This window comes from Abramis brama (assembly GCF_963993115.1).
Source record: "Abramis brama genome assembly, chromosome: 19".
Lineage (NCBI taxonomy): Eukaryota > Metazoa > Chordata > Actinopteri > Cypriniformes > Leuciscidae > Abramis > Abramis brama.
The window spans coordinates 6,578,153-6,596,918 of NC_139981.1; the positions used below are offsets into that span (position 1 = coordinate 6,578,153).

An 18,766-nucleotide genomic window follows, 5' to 3' on the forward strand; every position below is an offset into this window, starting at 1 on the left:
AATCAAATAAATATTTTATTGCAGAAATGTTGCCTTATTTTCTACTTTACAGTGAGTTTACCACAGGTATGGGAGTACCTACAAACCCCCCAACCATAATAAAATCAGTGTAAAGCATTACCTTGAATGGTGTATTGCTTTAAAAAAATGCTGGCAACTGCTATTTAATAAAATTAATTCAACAATGTTAAAAAAATAATTTATTATTATTTAATAATAATTGGAATAAACAGTTCTTCCATGAAAACTGTAGGCCATTTCTTATTGCAGCCAAACAAAAAAAACAACATGGTGCTTTTGTATAGAAAAATTAATAAACAACACTCATAATTCATCAGTCAGAATGATTCGTTTTATAAAGTAATATACTACCATTCAAAAGTTTATTACCGTAAAGGAATTGCTTTCTATGTTAATATATTTTTAATAGCAAAGCTGAATTTTCAGCATCATTACTCCAGTTTACTCCAGTGTCACTTGAGAAGACTCCAGTTAACCTTCAGAAATCGTTCTAATATGCTGATTTATTGCTATTTTTGTGGAAACAGCGATATATATATTTTTAGGATTCTTCAAAGGTTAAAAAAAACAGAATTTATTTTAAAAAATTGTTATAACAGTTTAAACATTTTTGTCACTTTTGATCAACTGAATGCATCCTTGCTGAATAAAAGCAATTTCTTAGAAAAACAATAGTTTTAAATGCAACAACCTAACAGAATACTGCTACTTATAATAACAACAACAATAATAATAATAGTGACATCAGTGGTTACCTTAGCAGCAGTGCAAATGTCCTCCTGAAGGCTAACATCCTGAGCCTGAAGCAGTTCTAGCTCCTCCCGGAGTCTCTCCCGCTCATTCTCTACCTGCTCTAGAAGAACCTCGCTTTCATACTCAGATTCACTCCTCAGTGCTGTAAGTTTATCCCGGAAGTCCTGCTCCAGGCCCCTGCATCAAAAACAAAACAAAAAAACACTGTAGAGCCCTTGCATGTCCTTTTTTCAGATATGATTATATATGGACTAGAGGAGAGCAGCCGTACTTGATTTTAGACTCATTGAGAGACTCCATGGTCGCATGGCGATCATCCACCTCTCTGACCAGCTGTAGGTTGCGGCGGTCAGCCAGTTCCAGGTCCGCCTTGGTTTTGTCCCTCTGCTGGCAGGCCTGCTCTGCCAGGACTCTATAGAGATAGAACACAAAACCACCACACCATGAGATGATCATCCATTCTGATGCAACATTTGTTACAAGTAACACCTGTTAAGCATGCAGAGATGTTTGTGCTTTCACACTTGGTTCGATTGCCTGATCTGAACCAGAGTTCGATTGCTCCCCCTCCCCCACTGGATTGTGTTCACATTAACAACGACGCAGGAGAAGATGGACAAATGCATAGCATTGCTCACCTCTTTCATATTTTGTTTTTTGAACCTATGGTTATGTTTTCAAAGCATCAGCACATAATGGCACTTGTGTCTGTCTGCCGCAAATGTTCTAAAGAACGTGGGATTCCAGCAGAAATTATATACATTCTCTACTTGCAGTACGTCACTCATGCTTGTCAGGAAAGTGAGTAAGACCACACACAGTTTTATCGAATCATACGTCATCAATAGCGGTTTACCTCCGAGATGAAGTACGATTGAGTTCATATCAACAGTGAAGCATACCAGAGTTCACATGAACCGTACCCCAGGCCACTCTTGAAGCGGACTTGAATACAGGTCACATCCAATTTTGTAAAAAAATCGTTCACATTATCCAAATGAACCGAAGTCTGACGTCAATCACAAGCATGTGCACACCAAAAGTGCTAGTGTGAAAGCACAACACATAAAGAATACTGGTGAACACAGTACATTACATGTCCTCCAGGTGGAGACAAACTAAACAGAACAGCACAGACATTCAGGTGAACATCATGAAGAGGCATTTTATCCCCAAAAAATATTAGGAGGAGTATTAAGATTTCTACATTAGGACGGTATTTTCAGGACAATTCAAGCTCAATTTACTCCTACACTTTTCAGTAGTGAAATACCCTATTCTCATTACTCTGTTACAATAAATTGATTAATGTTAAACATTACTACATCATGGTAACGTGTTGGTAACCTCTTTTAATTAGAATGTTTAGTTAAAAAACATTGCAAAACCAGGTTTTTATAGTAATACAGAAAAATGACTTAAAGTAATGAGAATCATAATTAAAAACAAGTCAATACTAGACATTAATAAGAAAATGTTACACTGCTAAATAAATAAATGCATAGATCCATACATACTGTGGTTTTCAGGTGAAATGTGATCTGGACGTTTCGACAGGCTTTATGAGTAGATACAGATCTGATGTGAATAACACTCACTGTAAGTGGTTTATCTCATTTTTGTAGGAGACCAGAGCAGCCTGATGGATGCCGTTTCCACTGACCAGTAACTCATTGTCCAGTGCAAGAGTGAGTTCAGCCAGACACAGTCGCTCCTCCAGAGAGAAGTCCAGAGTCTGTATGCAGGTTCAGAATGAAAAACAATTCATGCCATGATTTATAGAGAAAAAAACATATGCAAACATTATTCAGCGTTTGTCATTATTCATAGTTTGTCAGTTCATCTATCTTAAACATCTAAGTAATCTATTACCTGTAGAATATCCCTGCTGTTGTGGATGCCCTCCTCCGTCCAGAGGGCGATGACTTTATCTGGGCTTGTGCATCCCGATCCATCATCCAGCCGGGTCAACAGCCTCTGACCCACCGTAGCCGACAGTAAAGAAGGGGAGGTGGAACGCACCAAACGTTCCTCAAGGGCCTGAGAGAGCAGCGGGAACGACATGAGAAAAAAAAAGACAAAACGATCCCGCAAGCTTCAGTATTCAACTGCGAAGAAAACCGCTGAAAGGGATAAAAAAAACAAAAAACAAGCTCTCACAGTCCCACCACACAATGCACAATGCTGTCCTTGACATGCCAGAGCTAGAGCCTCAGTCATGAACAAAATTATTTCACTGACCACTAATAAACGTCCTTCTGGTGTCGTAACCCTTAAGCTGGCTTAGCCTCATTTTAGCTCCAGCGACCGCCAAATATTCATGCAACTCGGCATTTGTTATCAAGCACTGATTACTGAAGCTGTTTTTCTCCTTAAAGGAAGCCTGATCTTTTAAATCCTACATTTTATTAACCAACAAATCTTGCATCCGAATAAGTGCCTAGCTTGAGTTAAGATATTGTTTTAAATATTTTTGGCTGGTTGTGCTTTCAGTAAAATCACCTCAGAAAGGTCATCACTAAAGGACTCCAAAATGTCTTTACATTCCCATGTCAAAATATTACATGCAGGAAGGAGGCCAGTTGTGCAGTACATCTCCTCAGCTTTAATTGCAAGTTTGGCCATTGCATAGCAATACAATCGTGCTTTCCCAGAAACAAAAGAGAAAAAACAGGAGGCTCCACCTTCCCAATTAAGTTAATTGGTTCCAGCCAGTGCAGCCCTCAGTAACTTGGCTTGATGTTGGAGTTCTGAAATGAATCTTGTTTGACAGTCAGGAAATCATTTAGCTGCCTCTTGTCTTTGTCAGCCAAGGAAAGCCATGGAAAAATTGGCAGAGGCTTTAGTTGTTGATTCTTTCAGTGACTTTTTTTCTAATCAACAGGTGAGAGGAAAATTGGCAGATATGCAAGACTTCTGTACTTTATCTGTAACATGAACTGACTGCCAGTCTGGCATGCATAAAAAAAATTGAGCATTCCATGCATAACAACATATGATCAAATGTATGTTACTAGTGGAAGACAATTAACCATCAACTGCAGCAAACATTATTTTTCAGCAGCACACCAAACAACTATCCATCCATCCATCCATCCATCCATCCATCCATCCATCCATCCATCCATCTACCTACCTACCTACCTATCTATCTATCTCAAATAAAGAAACGATCACATATAACTGCTTCTTTCACACATTCACTTCATTTGTAGAGAAAACCATGCAGCCACACTCTTGCATACTAGTGTCAGTGTTTGCAGCAGATTGTTTTGCCAAAGCTACAGTATGTTTGTTTTTGGCTACAATCTGCTTTCACCATGACCTTGAAGTGATCCTGACCTTTGAGATGGAGCGCTGTGGTTTGGGCCTGGCAGGGGTGGAGGTAGAGATGGGTGTAATGTGACGCTGTTGTGTGAACAGACCGCTCTGGAACTCACTGAGACTGACTCTCCCATCTTGATCCTTGTCTAGTTTCCTGAAAAGAGCGTCTAACTCCTGTGTACAGACAAACAGATATGGTATTTATTTAGTGACTAATTTCATTACTTATTCTACTCTGTACAGAATGTTACATGACCGTACCTCAGACTGTAAGTCCTTGAGACCGATGTGGTCACAGACGAGCGACAGCTCCTCACGGTTAAGCGATCCTCCGGCTCCGACCCCCAGCTCTTCCCATACTGCTCTCACCTGTCCATCTGTCACTTCATGCTGAGGGTTGGATGAATGCTGAGGAGTTTCTGTGCCCTCTTGATTCCAGAGCTTCAACTGACCTTGGGTATATGTAAATCAGAAAGAATTACATTCATGTGCTGATTTACATGTAAAACTGCTTGATTCATTTAGAAGTTACACAATATAGTACCTTGTGCCACAAAATAGTGGTGTGTGGACTCTTTGTTGCTTCCTGTGTCCTCATCTGATTTGAGACTCTGTAAATTAAGAATTGACAGTGTCACCATGAAATCAGAATGTACTATTCTTGTTGTTTTATATGGAATAAAGTGGGATTTATTATAAATGATCCATGCACATCATTATTTTTTTGCTTTTTTGCATTATTTTTAATTGTGGACTTACAATGGCCGCCACTTGCACGTGATCATGAAGCCCATGAGACCATAGCGCAGAGGTCTTCAACCCTGCTTCTAGAGACCTCATGCTTGTGATTTTCAAGTGATCCTGGAGAGCTTGGCTGCATCCGAAATCACATACTCTCTTGAGTAGGTACTTATTTTGAATTAGAAATTACTTCACGATGGCTAAATAAGTGTGTTCTATGTAGTATGAGCATGTGTAGTGTGAATGTAATCCGGACATACTACATTCACCATGTTGTCATTATCATGTGACCTACCAGTGTCAGTTACGTCGCTTCACTGCCATTCCCAAATCCTATCCAGTGGCCTCATGGGATAGTAAAGTGTCCATCATATGCACACTTCAGAATCTCGCCAGAAGTAGTAGGCCTTCCGAGTACTTTTTGCCTACTCTTTTATGAATACTGTGAATTCGGACATACATCTTTTGTCACATACTGTTTTTCGCCTACTACATAGTAGAGAAGAATGTGATTTCGGATGCAGCCCTTGATTAGCTGATTCAGGTGTGTTTGGGTGCTCGCGAGCGCCCCCTTTGCGGTCGATATGCACCCTCAATTCACACTACGTCGCAAAAGTGCAGACTTGTAGCAAGACCGCGAGTGTTTAGGGTGCCATTTTGGACAGGTCTTCCAGGTATTCCATACGTAATGTGCACATTATATGTACTATATACTATGTATTATAATAGTATGCTATTCTGAACATCTCAATTGCAAACTTATGATCACAAAGGGCATAATTAAAGAAGCATATCTTCTTGAATTGAGGTTTTGACTCTTGACTGAATTGTTGTTGAGTGAGTGGGTGGAGTAAGTGTAGCTGAATGTAGTACTAGTATGGTTCAGTGATCACAAGGAACACAATAGAATCATCATAAGGCATTCCATCCCAGCAGTCATTACTTCTGCAACGCTGGACGGGAACAACTAGCAGACTGAGGATACAAGCACTGAAGTAATGCTGTTCTTCACATCAGTATAGAAACACTGCATCATACTAAAACAGCTTAAACCTTGCTCATACAAAGCCAGCTAAATCTTTCTGTAATGATGCAAAAGCGCTTACATAAGAGATGGTTTGGAGTCGGACCGAGTTATCCAACAGTTCCAACACTGAGAGAGCTTTAAAATCAGCTGACAAAAGACAAATGCAGTGAAATACTAAAATCTGTAAATGTGTCATTGAAAAGGTATTTGCTAACTGGATACTGCCCAGTATACACTGAATACTGTATATTATTGTTTTAATAATATAGAATGCGAAACTTTATGTATTAGCCTATGTAACAAAAAATATTGGTTGCTGTAAGCTGACTTCATTACACCAATTCATAGATACAAATAGAATTACATTAAATCATATATCTATAATCTATATATAGAGATCAGTGAGCATATATGTAGTGAAATATAATGAATGAATTTGCAAGTTATTTTAATTTTACATGCTGTAATTCAATTATTTTAAAGGTGTGATGTACAGAACAGCTTATACACAAGAGTAGAGTTAATTATTCAACTTTCACAAACTTTATGTAATGCAAAAATGTGTAACGCAAAAATGATACCATGTATAAATAGGTGACAGAAATTCATAATTTTCATAATTTTTTAATTTTTGTAGTTAATTATTTGGGTTTGTTGTTCACAATATAACTATTCTGGGGGTTTTTAGGCTACTTCTGTGTAATGTTTCTGACATGTTGTATTAGAGAATGCCTGACTCAGAGGTACGAGTTTCCCAGGTGTACTTAACAGCAGCAAAAGATGTTAAAAACAATGGATGTCACTTCCACTTCGTTTGTCACTGAAAGTGGAAGGTCAGGTTGAGCACTATTGGATGTAGTATCCTGTGCACTGTGGTAAATATAGTACAGTAGTAATCATCTTGATATCAAGTCATCTTGGTATTCTATACTGTGCACAGTAGTATACATATGCATACTGCACAACTGGTAAAAGTTGTATGGTAGATTGTGTAAACTTTCATACAGAGAATGTACGTTGTGCATTTTGTGTGCTAGCGCCACCTAGAGGTGTATTAAAGTTTGAAGCAGACAGTCACTGACCTGTAAGATATCTGTGGTTTGATCAATGTATGGCAATGGTCAAATGGAGGATACAAACAGGACAGAATACACTGATCGAAACGCTACACAGTTCAGCTTCCAGCAACAAAAGAATAAACCCAGCTAAATATGGGACAAGCCACAATCAATTACCACCAGCATTAAATTTTAAACAACATTACATAACTGTTCACAAACTGTTTTTCAGTGGGAAGGCAGGGAGCAGAAAGTATTGTATTATCTCTCTCTCTCTCAGTCAATTGTAAAGAAAAAGCCACTTAATTGATCTCCGCTAAGAAATTAACTGAGGAACATCACACTTGTTGTCACACAAGTCATTGTTCACTAAGGAAAGCCTTGAGATATGGAGGTATTTCAGCAAAGGCTACTCTCTAATTGAGGAGCACAAAAATTCTCCAACAATCAGAACAATTTAGATCCACCTTGATTACAAATTAATTAATAATGTTTCTCAGTTTCTGCCTGAAAAAAAATGTTTTATTTTAGTCAATGACATACTCAAAACTGAATAATTTATGTGGCATGAAAAGGTTTGTGTGCAATATTCATCACAGCCGGTTGAATTATTTACATAAACAAGCAGTGATGTTGCTCACATAAATGTTGTAAAAGAATATATGGATGGGAATCTGAGCTGAGGCCTGTGAATCTGTATTGCAAAAATATTGTGCGTATAAGTTCGAAAAGGAAAATAGCTTTAGATCTACAGGGGTGCTTTCCAACAGATTTGGCAAACACTCCATTGTGTATTTTTGTTTCCATTTAAAACGTGTTTTTGCAGCAGTAAACAATGTAGCCAATCACAGACATGTTTGTTGATCTTTTGAACGCAATGGCCAGTCAGAGGTGTTTAATTTAGTCAGAATCCACTCACCGCTCAAAACGCCAACGTTTTTGTTCAGTGCTGAGTTCTGCACGCTCGCGAATCCTCTCGTTAACAAACAAAGTGTAGACACGGTGTAAGTAAGAGATTCATTGTGCAGTGTAGACAGCTTCATTGATTATAATGGAACTTTGTGAGATTGCAATGAACTGAGATAAGTTACGGCTTTTTAGTGATTATAAAGGGAGCGATCTTTGCACGCTTTCGAGGCTACGTTTCCACTGGATAAAAGTTTTGTTTTTCATGCAGCTAAGAGGACCGACAGCCAATTATACGCTGCATAGTTTCGGAAGTGACATCTGCATATAAATTTGGGATTCACTCTTGAAAATTCATGATAATCTTTAGCATTTTTTTAAGATAAAATAATAAAATTTTATGAGATGGCTTAAAGAACTAAACAACTGTTGCAAAGTGGATTAAAGGTACTTTTTACATAGTAAAAGGTACTAATACTTTTTTGTATTTAAGACACCCTTGTGAAACCTTAAACCTTTTACATAATACTTCAACTGTGCATGTTCATCAGATTACTTATCGAAACATGGTGAGTTGGATCCTCCTGCTACAGAACAACACAGAATCGCTAGTTACAGTGCAAAGAGTTGATTTAAAGAGCATGTAATCTCCCCCATTTATCAAAATAGAAAGTACTGGGTTACATAAAAGGTCTAAATATTTCAAACACTGTTATGAAAAAAATGAGAGAGGAGAGGGAGAAGAAGAGGAGAACAGAGCGGAGAGACAGAGAGAGTAAGAGAGCGAGGGAGGGCTCTGGTATGCAAGTATGCGTTTCTAAAATGAGAGGCGCAGTTAGAGGAAGCGCCATGCCAAATTATAGCCAAACCCTTTCCTTGTTGTACTTCACATTATCAGACCACAGCTGATGCTTTGCACCCTGAGCTCCACCCAGACCAAGACCTCTAATCCTGGTTGAACACACTCGACACGTAAAACACATTGAACACACAGGCACTAAAACATCCAGGACCAAATGGAGCCTGGCAGGCTGGTGAATAAACACCAAATGCCGGCGGCTGCCAACATAAACTGTACTGATGGACCAGCATGCTTTCATTCTTGGCTAAAGCACTTGATTGTTCAAATCTTCCACAGACTGTGTCCAACTCTCTCAAGAAGTCTCATCCCAAAAAAACACCTTTAGACTAGATTTTTATCTAATTGAGATGATTCAAGTGGTTTTACTACGTTGCTGCAGTAGCTACGGTGTTCTACCCCTGTGAATAGCATACTTTAAAAAATACTTATTACGTAAAACCATACACTTTAAAGTGGGACTTTACTTAAGTAGTTTTCGGACACTTAATTTGCATGTTATTAACTAAAATGTATTATAATTTAAATTTATAATAAATGCAATAAGTTGAAATTAAGAGTGCTTTTTGACTCACTTAAGTAGGACCAAATACATCTTCATATGTCATTTTCATAATTATTTATATTGTCTTTGAAATATGGTTCAAGTGTACTGTCCAATGTACTGACAAGCATATACTTTAATGTAATTTCTAGCGAAACTTGTATGTCATGTATTTAAATATATTTGTAATTACACATTTGTAATGATGAAGTTGCAATTTAGTACATTTAAAAGATTAACTGTAAATGTAATATCAAATGAAACACTACAGTTAAAATTATAATCAAGTACTTTACATGTGCTTAAGTATGTTAGTCAACAACACAGCAAATATGGGCAGAACTCTTTACTGCCCTAGTACTTCAAAGGTATACATGTGAATTGGAATTCGTAGCACAATGGCCTTCATCATCACAGTATGCCTATGCCTATCTAGTGCAAGGGATTTCCTCAATATGCTGATTGAGGACTGTTGGGACACTCCAGGCACAGGATGGTTCTTGGAGAAAGGCTTTAACCCGCACACCAGTGCGTAACCTCATACTATGAGAAAGGCTTTCACGGCCTCTTCTGCACAACAGTGCTCTATTTGTTACAACCAAGTTTTCTTTACAGTATGTTGTTCCATTCTACTGTCTGTATATTTAAACATGTAACTTAAATAAATAAATAACTTTGTCTGCTTTAAAGGCTTTGAGAAATTTTCCTTTCCTTTCACTGATGATGTTGAAATCTAGCCTGGAAAACCAGACCTAAATCTGAAAGATTAATGGTCTGGCATCGACTAATGAAAATCGGCCAGCTCGAGGGGCGGCACCAAGCATGAATTTGAAAATCTCAATGCACGCAATTTGATAACACTACGACCAATCACAACAAGCCCCATACGCTTAGCTACCAGCGGAGCTAACTGGTAGATTAGACTCTTGCCGTATCCAGTCGGCAAAACAGCAAAAACGTCCTTCTTGCAAAGGAACGATTCGAGTGCCGTCTTCTGTTCCTCTTTTAGATAAAAAGCCAAGTCTAACTCGTTCATTGTAGCGGCCAAAGCCGTTTCAAACAACTGGTGTTCAACTATAGCCATCTTGCAATGTTTACTAATGACTTTGACGTCACAGCGCTGTCGTCATCTGTTTAGCTCGCCTCTGGCCCGCCTATATCAGATAACCCGATGTGATTGGTGCAGCTCGGATACAAGGTTATATTTAATGAGCATCATTACTCAACGCCAGAGTAACTCGCTGAGCAAATTCAACTTGTGCTCTCGCGAGAACTCTGGATTTCCAGGGTAGTTGAAAGCTAAAGTGATTATAACTTTCGTTATCTAAACGTTCTGGTTAAATCCTACGTTTTCCTATCAGTTCTAAGAAAGACCTTTACCTTTAAAGAATAACAACAACTTTATTGGAGTCAGATAAACATTTGAATTATACACGTCATCCTTCAACTGCCTTTTGTTCTGATTATTGGTTCAAAATAACAGCGTAAGAGACTTGATCAGTTATCAAGTTAACATTATATTATCTTTAAGTATAGTTTTTATAAAAAAATGTTTATAGATTTGCACATTCAATACAATCAAGAGCGCTTCTATTTCACAAGGGTAGGTGGCTGCTTATTTGAACAACCATCAACCCCATCAAAGAACTGTAATAGTAACATCCAAACATCCGATAGTTCATCCAAAAAATCACTTTACATGTGGTGTGCATGAGCAAGAAAGACATCGTCATCCTCCATTCTTTCTAGAACCAAATCAAGATGGATCCAAAATAACTCTTTAAAAACGAAACACATGGAATGAGAGTTCCAGCAGCATAGGTTTGCATTTGCACTGGCTTTCCAGTCTGGCACTGTTGTGCACAAGTAAAATGACTCCAGAAGAAAAAGTACAGACACAGCAGAAACAACAAGCCCCTTTTATAAGTGCTTCTGCTCTTTGAGGGAAAAAAGAGAATGTGAAATGAGCCATGTTTTGATCATGAGCCAAAAGTAACACTAAAGTCTGGTAAAGGTGGGGGCTGCACTATGGGCCTGCACTTGCACATTCCACACCGCCACACTTCCTGTCTGTGAAAAGCAGGTCAGCCCAGATCCATTCACTAGAATCAAACTAATTCAGGTATTTCAATTGACTAACAATACGCCACCTCATGGGCACTGCAGTGTTTATATCTAACAAATATACAGTGTCACATGATCCTTCAGAAATCATTCTAATATGCTGATTTGCAAGACACATTACTTATTATTATCAATGCAGAAAACAGTTGTGCTGCTTAATATTTTTGGGAAAACCGTGATACATTTTTTACAGGATTCTTTGATAAATAAAGAGTTCAAAAGAACAGCATATATTTGAAAGCAGGGCTCAGTAGTTTCGGGATTTCTTCGCTGTATTCTCGCTTTTTGCTCGCAGGTTTCTCTCTAGAGCTCCCCCTACAGCTTCGGAATAGATATTTGACAACACTGTTGTAAAAACTCGTTGAAGATTCTCAGACACAAGAGGCTAGTAGATCAACGACATCAAAGCAGAGGGGACATTCTTTAAAACGTCTTCTTCATTCGGGTTCGAACAGCGTGAGGGAGCGCAATAATGACAGCATTTTAGCAGATTTCTTTTGGCCGTAAAGCAATTGTTTACATCGCGAGACCTGATATCACGCGATACTTCCTGACGCGGCGGCCGGCGGCCCACCGGCTCAAAGTTGCAAGTGCGGATTTTCCTTTCACGGGCACCAGGGGGGTGCGAAACGACCACCATTCAACCCGAAATAAGTAATATAACCATTCCAATGACTCCGAAGCTGTTCAGTTAAGGTAAAAAAGTTACTTAGTTCACCTTGAAATAAAAGTATTTACTTTTTACTTTTGTTTAATTTAATGAATCTTTGCTGAATGAAAAAAAAAAGATCCCAAACGGTAGTGTAGGTATTATGAATTTTACCTCAACACTCTCCAGTGAGGTGGAGCGTCTGAGCTTGGCTCTCCTTACACCGTTTATTTCCACTTTGTCAGTCCCAAACGCTGGTGAATCTTCTGAGTCTGCTGTGAGCTCTAAGTCAGTCTTGTCTGGCCGTGATCGCCGCCCGTACCGCTTGGTTCCTTTCACATATTTAGGCTTCACCTCCTCTGGGACTGCTAGAAGAATAGGAAATTATGCTTAGTTTAGAGCGACAGATAATGAAAGTATGTCAGAAGCAGTCAAAATTAAGAAACAAAATAGTGGTAGAAGTAATAGTAGGTCATCTCACATCATTTGTTCATCTATGTCATAAACTTTCTCATAAAATGAAAAATGTGCTTGAAAGGAAATGAAAACCTAAAAGAAACCTCTCCAACATCTGTTTCTCATCACAGCTTTCAGGTTTTACCATTTTCAAAGATAATTTTAGCATTGAGCTCTGAGATTTCACAACACACATTAATGTACCAGTCTCCCTAATGCATCTATGAAAAAAGACAAATGTTATTCTGGCTTTGGCTTAAAGAAGACCTGCACAAAAAGTTGCAGCATCTGTATAACATATTATTACGCCTCCAGTGAAAGGGACCATAGTAATCAAAAGGCAGGTACCTCAAGGTATGATGTGGTATTATTATAAATGCCAATAATAATTTTGTATTCTTAAACAATGTCTTTAAACCAAATAAATTCAAAGTTGATTAAGAAAGATAAAAACGACACAAAAACATTACCTTAAGTTAAAATAATGATTTCTTTCTCTTCCTGTCCTCTTATATTTGTGTTTCATTTTTCAGTGCCCCCAAAAATTAATATAAGTATAAGAAAGCCACACTTAAAAATGTATGAATGTTTTTCAATTTCAAACTAAGTGGCATTTCCAAACAAATAATGCTAGATATTTTCTCACATCTAACCACAATTTTATTTTAACAATTTTTCAATGATTTTGTTTCTTAAAAATGTTTGCTTTTAACCAGTGGTCCTAAGGTCATTTTTAGTGGACGTATGAAATGTGGTTTAAGTGTCAAAATACTTTCTAAGGCCAATATGCCATAAATTGATCAAAGAACAACAAAAAGCTGGGATTTGCATGCCTTTTAAAAAAATGTTTCACATAAAACCCCAATTCCCTAAATATAAACTACCATTTATTCAGCAAGGATGCATTAAATAGATCACAAGTTACAGTAAAGACTTATATATTGTTAGTTGTTAGAAAAGATTTCTATTTCAAATAAATGCTGCTGTTTTTAAATTCTATTCATCAAAGAATCCTAAAAAAAATGTATCACGGTGTCCACAAAAATATTAATCAGCACAATTGTTTTTAACATTTTTCTTGAGCAGCAAATCAGCATGTTAGAATGATTTCTGAAGGATCATGTGACACTGAAGACTGGAGTAATGATGCTGAAAATTCAGCTTTGCATCACAGGAATAAATTAAATTTTAAAATACATTTAAAAATAGAGAAGTTACTTTAAATTGTAATATTAATTCACAATATTATTGTTTTTTACTGTAATTTTGGTCAAATAAATGCAGCCTTGGTAAGCATAAGAAAAAATAAAAAACTCCAAACTTTTGAACGGTGGTGTAACTAACCATAAATATACACGGCTATTCATTAACAAATACAAATGAGCATTTAGACAAAAAACACGATCCTTCAGTTCCTCTGGGTACAGATATTATATCAACTACACATCATGTACCATTAATAAACCTTGAGTCCACAAGGTCCAGACATACAAAAAATCATGAAGATAAACAGGCCTAAAAGCTTTGATAACCATGTAAAGGTCACTTTCCACTAGAGTACCTGGCTCAAGATAGCTGCTCTCCTCCTCTGAAGTACTGAAGTCCAAAGACCTTGACAGCACAGCCACAAAGCCCTCTTTGAACTCCTCAAAATGTACCTGTAAAAAGAGATTATCTTAACATAATGCAGCGTTAACATTAGAGACACTGGGATGATTGTGGGGAACTTGTTACCCTGGCATAATTTTGTGTTCCTAGCAGAGTGTCCAGCAGCAAGGGGAGATGGGCATCTAAGCTCAGCTTGTGGCATAAGGCAGTAAGCTCCTCTTTGTCGAGGTAACCTGTCCCGGTGGTGTCACAGCTGTCGAACTCAGCCTTCAACTGGGCCACATAGCGGTTCTGCTCTTCCTCATCCATCCCACCACATACTGCACAGCCAGCAAAGTCTGGGGTATAAATGTAGAATTAAAGAAATTAAAAATGTCAAGATCTGTAATCATTTACATAGTTTACCATGTCGTTCCAAACCTGTAAGACTTTCGTTCGTCTTCAGAACACAAATGAAGATTTTTTAATCAAATCTGAGCAATTTCTGTCCCTCCATTTACAGCTACGCATCTACCACTTTGACGCTTTAAAAAGTTCATTAAGAGATTGTAAAACTAATCCATATGAATTGAGCGGTTTAGTTAAAATTTTCTGAAGAAACTCGATCGCTTTATATGATGAAAAGATTGCATTTTATTCAGGCTTTTATTCACATATAAACATACATCAACTCGCATATCAGTTGTAGTAAACAGAAGTTCAAGCATGTTCACTTAACATGCGAGAACCAATGAGGTTCATTCTCGTGTTACGCAGCACGTTTGAGCTTCTGCAAGAACCAATGAGGTTCATTCTCGTGTTACGCAGCACGTTTGAGCTTCTGCAAGAACCAATGAGATTCATTCTCGTGTAACGCAGCTTGTTTGAGCTTCTGCAAGAACCAATGAGGTTCATTCTCGTGTTACGCAGCACGTTTGAGCTTCTGCAAGAACCAATGAGATTCATTCTCGTGTAACGCAGCTTGTTTGAGCTTCTGCAAGAACCAATGAGGTTCATTCTCGTGTTACGCAGCACGTTTGAGCTTCTGCAAGAACCAATGAGGTTCATTCTCGTGTAACGCAGCACGTTTGAGCTTCTGCAAGAACCAATGAGGTTCATTCTCGTGTAACGCAGCACGTTTGAGCTTCTGCAAGAGCCAATGAGGTTTGTTTTCGTGCATCAAGCAGGTTTGTTTGAACTTCTATGTATGTTTGCTGATCAGTGTTTATATGTAAATAAAAGACTAAATTAAATCTGTTCGTCATATAAAGCGATCAAGTTTTTCATATGGATTAGTTTTACAATCTCTTTATGAACTTTTTGAAGCGTTAAAGTGGTAGTTGGCAGTCTGTCAATGGAGGGACAGAAAGCTATTAGATTTGATAAAAAATATCTAAATTTGTGTTTTGAAGATGAACGGAAGTCTTAAGGGTTTGGAATAATACGAGGGTGAATAAATGATGAGAGAATTTTCATGTTTTATCCCTTTAAAAGTGATAAACAAGGCTAGTGGTCAATTCCTCATTACTGCAGCCGGATGTATGAGCACCACTCGCTATCCTACATAGAAAGTAATTGATTGAATTGATTAAATTCATTGATCTGACAATCTTATCTAGACAATCTAGAGTTGATGATGCATATGCTAATTTAGGCACAAATAAATATATTCTACACTATCTTCCAAAAGCTTGGGTACAGTAAGATTTGACAATTTCTTCTTTTTTTTAAAGTGGAGTAATGGCTGCATAAAATTCAGCTTTGCCATCACAGGAATAAATTACATTTTAAAATATATATAAAACTATGCTATACATACAGTGACATTTATAAAGTTTACATTTTGTAGTACATTTCTGAAGCCGAATTTACCACATAAACACATAGGCTTTATAAAGTTACACCATTTTATTGTTTCTTCTGTTATCCTGTTGGTCTTGTTGTTTTAAGGTGTCTGTTATTTAGCAAATAATGTGGTTGTAAGTAAAGTAACTGGCAATAGAGTGTATTAATACCAATCCAAAGCACTTCACAGTGACAAACACTTTAGTGTTTTAGCCAGTAAGATATCAGTAGTCTCAAGTGACTTCAGATAACGGTGGAGGCCAGAGCAAAGTAACGTTAAGACTTAAAATATCTCATGCTTTAAAAAGTTACTTTAACACATTGAAACCACTATAGCACTGACTGAATGGAAACCCCTTCAGAATCATAAACACCCCCGAAAGTAAAATCAAAATAGGGTCTTTAGATCCTAATTCCACGTAACTTTTTCACACACAAACTTTTATTAAATTAGTTTATTTATTTATTTATTTTTACAGAAATTTGTTTTACTACATTTGAGAACTAATCCTGAAGCCTGCAGGTATCCCACAATGCAGCACGCGGGTTTGGTATACATTCACCATGGGAACGAGGACAAGACTAATGTAAAATAAAATAAAGTATTCTCGATTGCAGTAGCCTACTTTCCATTGTAAACATTCATTTTCAAAGTCTTCGTGACTCGTTATAGATGTGCAGGCGATAACTTAATGAAAAAATGCGTTATAATGGTGAAATTCAAACCATCTTACCGTTGTAACCTCACACCGACTCCGTTCCCGTAAAAATCACTTTATGTCCAGCATCAGTTGCAGTTTCGACTTAAAACATGTGGTCATAAAGTGAACAACCAAAGATGGAAAGAGGCTTTTCTCTTTGAAATAGACATAAGTAACGCATCCAAGAAAAGTGTCCCGGGTAGAAGCACGCTGCCGTCGGACAGACAACCGCGCTCATCCGCCGGAGAGCAGCAGCACTAGTGCGGGGAGGTACCAATGTTCATGAGCCTTCAGAGATGCTCCTTTCTGCAGCCCCTGCTGGTCAGGCGGTGGACTCCACTGGGACGAGACGAGAGGTCATGCATACACAACCCCCAAATGAATCCCCAGAGACTAAAGGCCCGTTCACTTCAAGAACGATAACTATATTTGCGTCCACACCAACGAACGATAACGGTCTGTTTATTATAAGCGCGCGCTGCAGGTTAGTAGCTTTAAGTGCTCGAGCTCTTTAAAGCAGGGTGGATTCTGATTGGCTGTTAATGATTTTTTTTTTTTTAATCGTTCATCAGCTGGATAAAATCGTTCTGAAAGTGATTATTATGACTATTCATCATTATATGACTATTTTTTTTATATTTACAATGATTTTAAAACGAGATATATATATATATATATATATATATTATTTTTTTTTTTTTTTTTTTTTTTAATCGTTATAGTTTTCGTCCTTGGTGTGAACGGGCCTTAACTCTGGTGTTGCATTGCTGTGTTGGCATTGCATTCTGGCCATTTCATTATATTGTGCCTACTGTAAAAGAAAATAAAGTTCAGCACTTTATTCTTTAATAGCCTACTTTTGTTTTTAATAGTTGCTTTAAGTGGGTAGATTAATTTGTCAAATGCACGTTTACATAAGAAAAAGAAACACTTGTTTACATGATCTCTTATCTCCACAGGTCATTTAATTCTAGGACTTTGAGGATCCACGGCACGCATACACGGCTTTATTAGAGCGCCACCCGTCGGCAGAAACATGGAATGTTGTTCCAAACCTATGTGAGTTTCTTTCTTCTGTTGAAAACAAAAGAAGATATTTAGAAGAATGTTGGTAATCAAACAATTGACGGTAGACAATTAATTTTCACAGTATTTTTTCTACTATAGAGGTTAATGGCTAACGTCAACTGTCTGGTTACCGACATTCTTCAAAATATCTTCTTTTGTGTTCAACAGAAGAAAGAAACATGCAGATTTGGGACAACTTGAAAGGGTGAGTAAATTATGACAAAATTTTCATTTTTAGGATCCAGAGGATCAACTTTTTTAAATACATTATTTTTATTAAAAACTTTTTATTATAGGCTGCTACACTGTTCCAAACGTGTATAACTTTTTGTTCAGTGAAACACAAAGAGAGATATTAGGCCTAATACGACAGCCTCAGTCACCCTTTACTTTCATTATATGGTCAAAAATGTGCTAAAATGAATGGTGACTGAGAGGTTGTCATCTGTATAATATCTGCTTTTGTATTTTACAAAACAAGTTTGGGACAACATAGTAAATGACTGATGACAGACTATTGATGACAATAGTTTATATTTAACACCACCTGCTGGTGTAAGTGCTCCAAGATCTCTTGAAAAGATATATTTTTAATCATTTAATGGTACTTCTTGTATATCGAAAAGTTAAATACCACACTAAATTCTCTAAAACACATTAGGATTTATTTTCATGCATAATATTAGGCCTATCAGTATTATTAATTATGTACGTCTTGGACAAGAATGACCCACGTTGTTCAAATCAATCGCAGTGGGCCAAAGATGGCTCGTGATGACCTTTGGTTTGTTTTATTTTTGCTTTCAAATGTGGAGAATATGGGCTAAATGAAATTGTTCCTTTAAACATGTACGTTTTAATATAGTTGGATGTAATGCAAAGTATACTTTCGGCCCACAGCCTTCAATCAAGTTTTTCAAAATCGAAGTAAAAAGTTTAGGCAATCAAAGAAAATCCGTGCTTGTTGTCATCGTGACTCAGCTAGACTGGTGACCTTTCACTGTTACATTAAGTATGACGAATCATCTGTGAGTCAGTGACAATGACAGCTGCATTCTGAGAGCACTTCTGTTAAAACATTATCTGCTATCTGTTTTAAAGGT

The 18,766-nt window shown here is 37.4% G+C and overlaps 1 protein-coding gene across 3 annotated transcripts in view; it reads right to left on the reverse strand.

The window, feature by feature from the left end:
* ninl (ninein-like) overlaps positions 1-17,077 on the reverse strand; it is a 28,490-nt gene extending 11,413 nt beyond the window's left edge. The window contains exons 1-11 of one of the 3 annotated variants that reach the window (XM_084092525.1): positions 16,629-17,077; positions 14,197-14,408; positions 14,024-14,120; positions 12,181-12,374; positions 4,643-4,709; positions 4,360-4,550; positions 4,117-4,272; positions 2,647-2,814; positions 2,373-2,509; positions 1,046-1,186; positions 777-951 (exon numbers count right to left, since the gene is read on the reverse strand). In XM_084092525.1, the coding sequence (XP_083948651.1) occupies positions 777-951; positions 1,046-1,186; positions 2,373-2,509; positions 2,647-2,814; positions 4,117-4,272; positions 4,360-4,550; positions 4,643-4,709; positions 12,181-12,374; positions 14,024-14,120; positions 14,197-14,379 (1,509 nt within the window). In that variant the 5' untranslated portion in view covers positions 14,380-14,408; positions 16,629-17,077. The remainder of the gene's footprint in view (positions 1-776; positions 952-1,045; positions 1,187-2,372; positions 2,510-2,646; positions 2,815-4,116; positions 4,273-4,359; positions 4,551-4,642; positions 4,710-12,180; positions 12,375-14,023; positions 14,121-14,196; positions 14,409-16,628) is intronic. The other 2 variants (XM_084092527.1, XM_084092526.1) reach the window with 2 other exon arrangements.
* Positions 17,078-18,766: the final 1,689 nt, after the last annotated feature.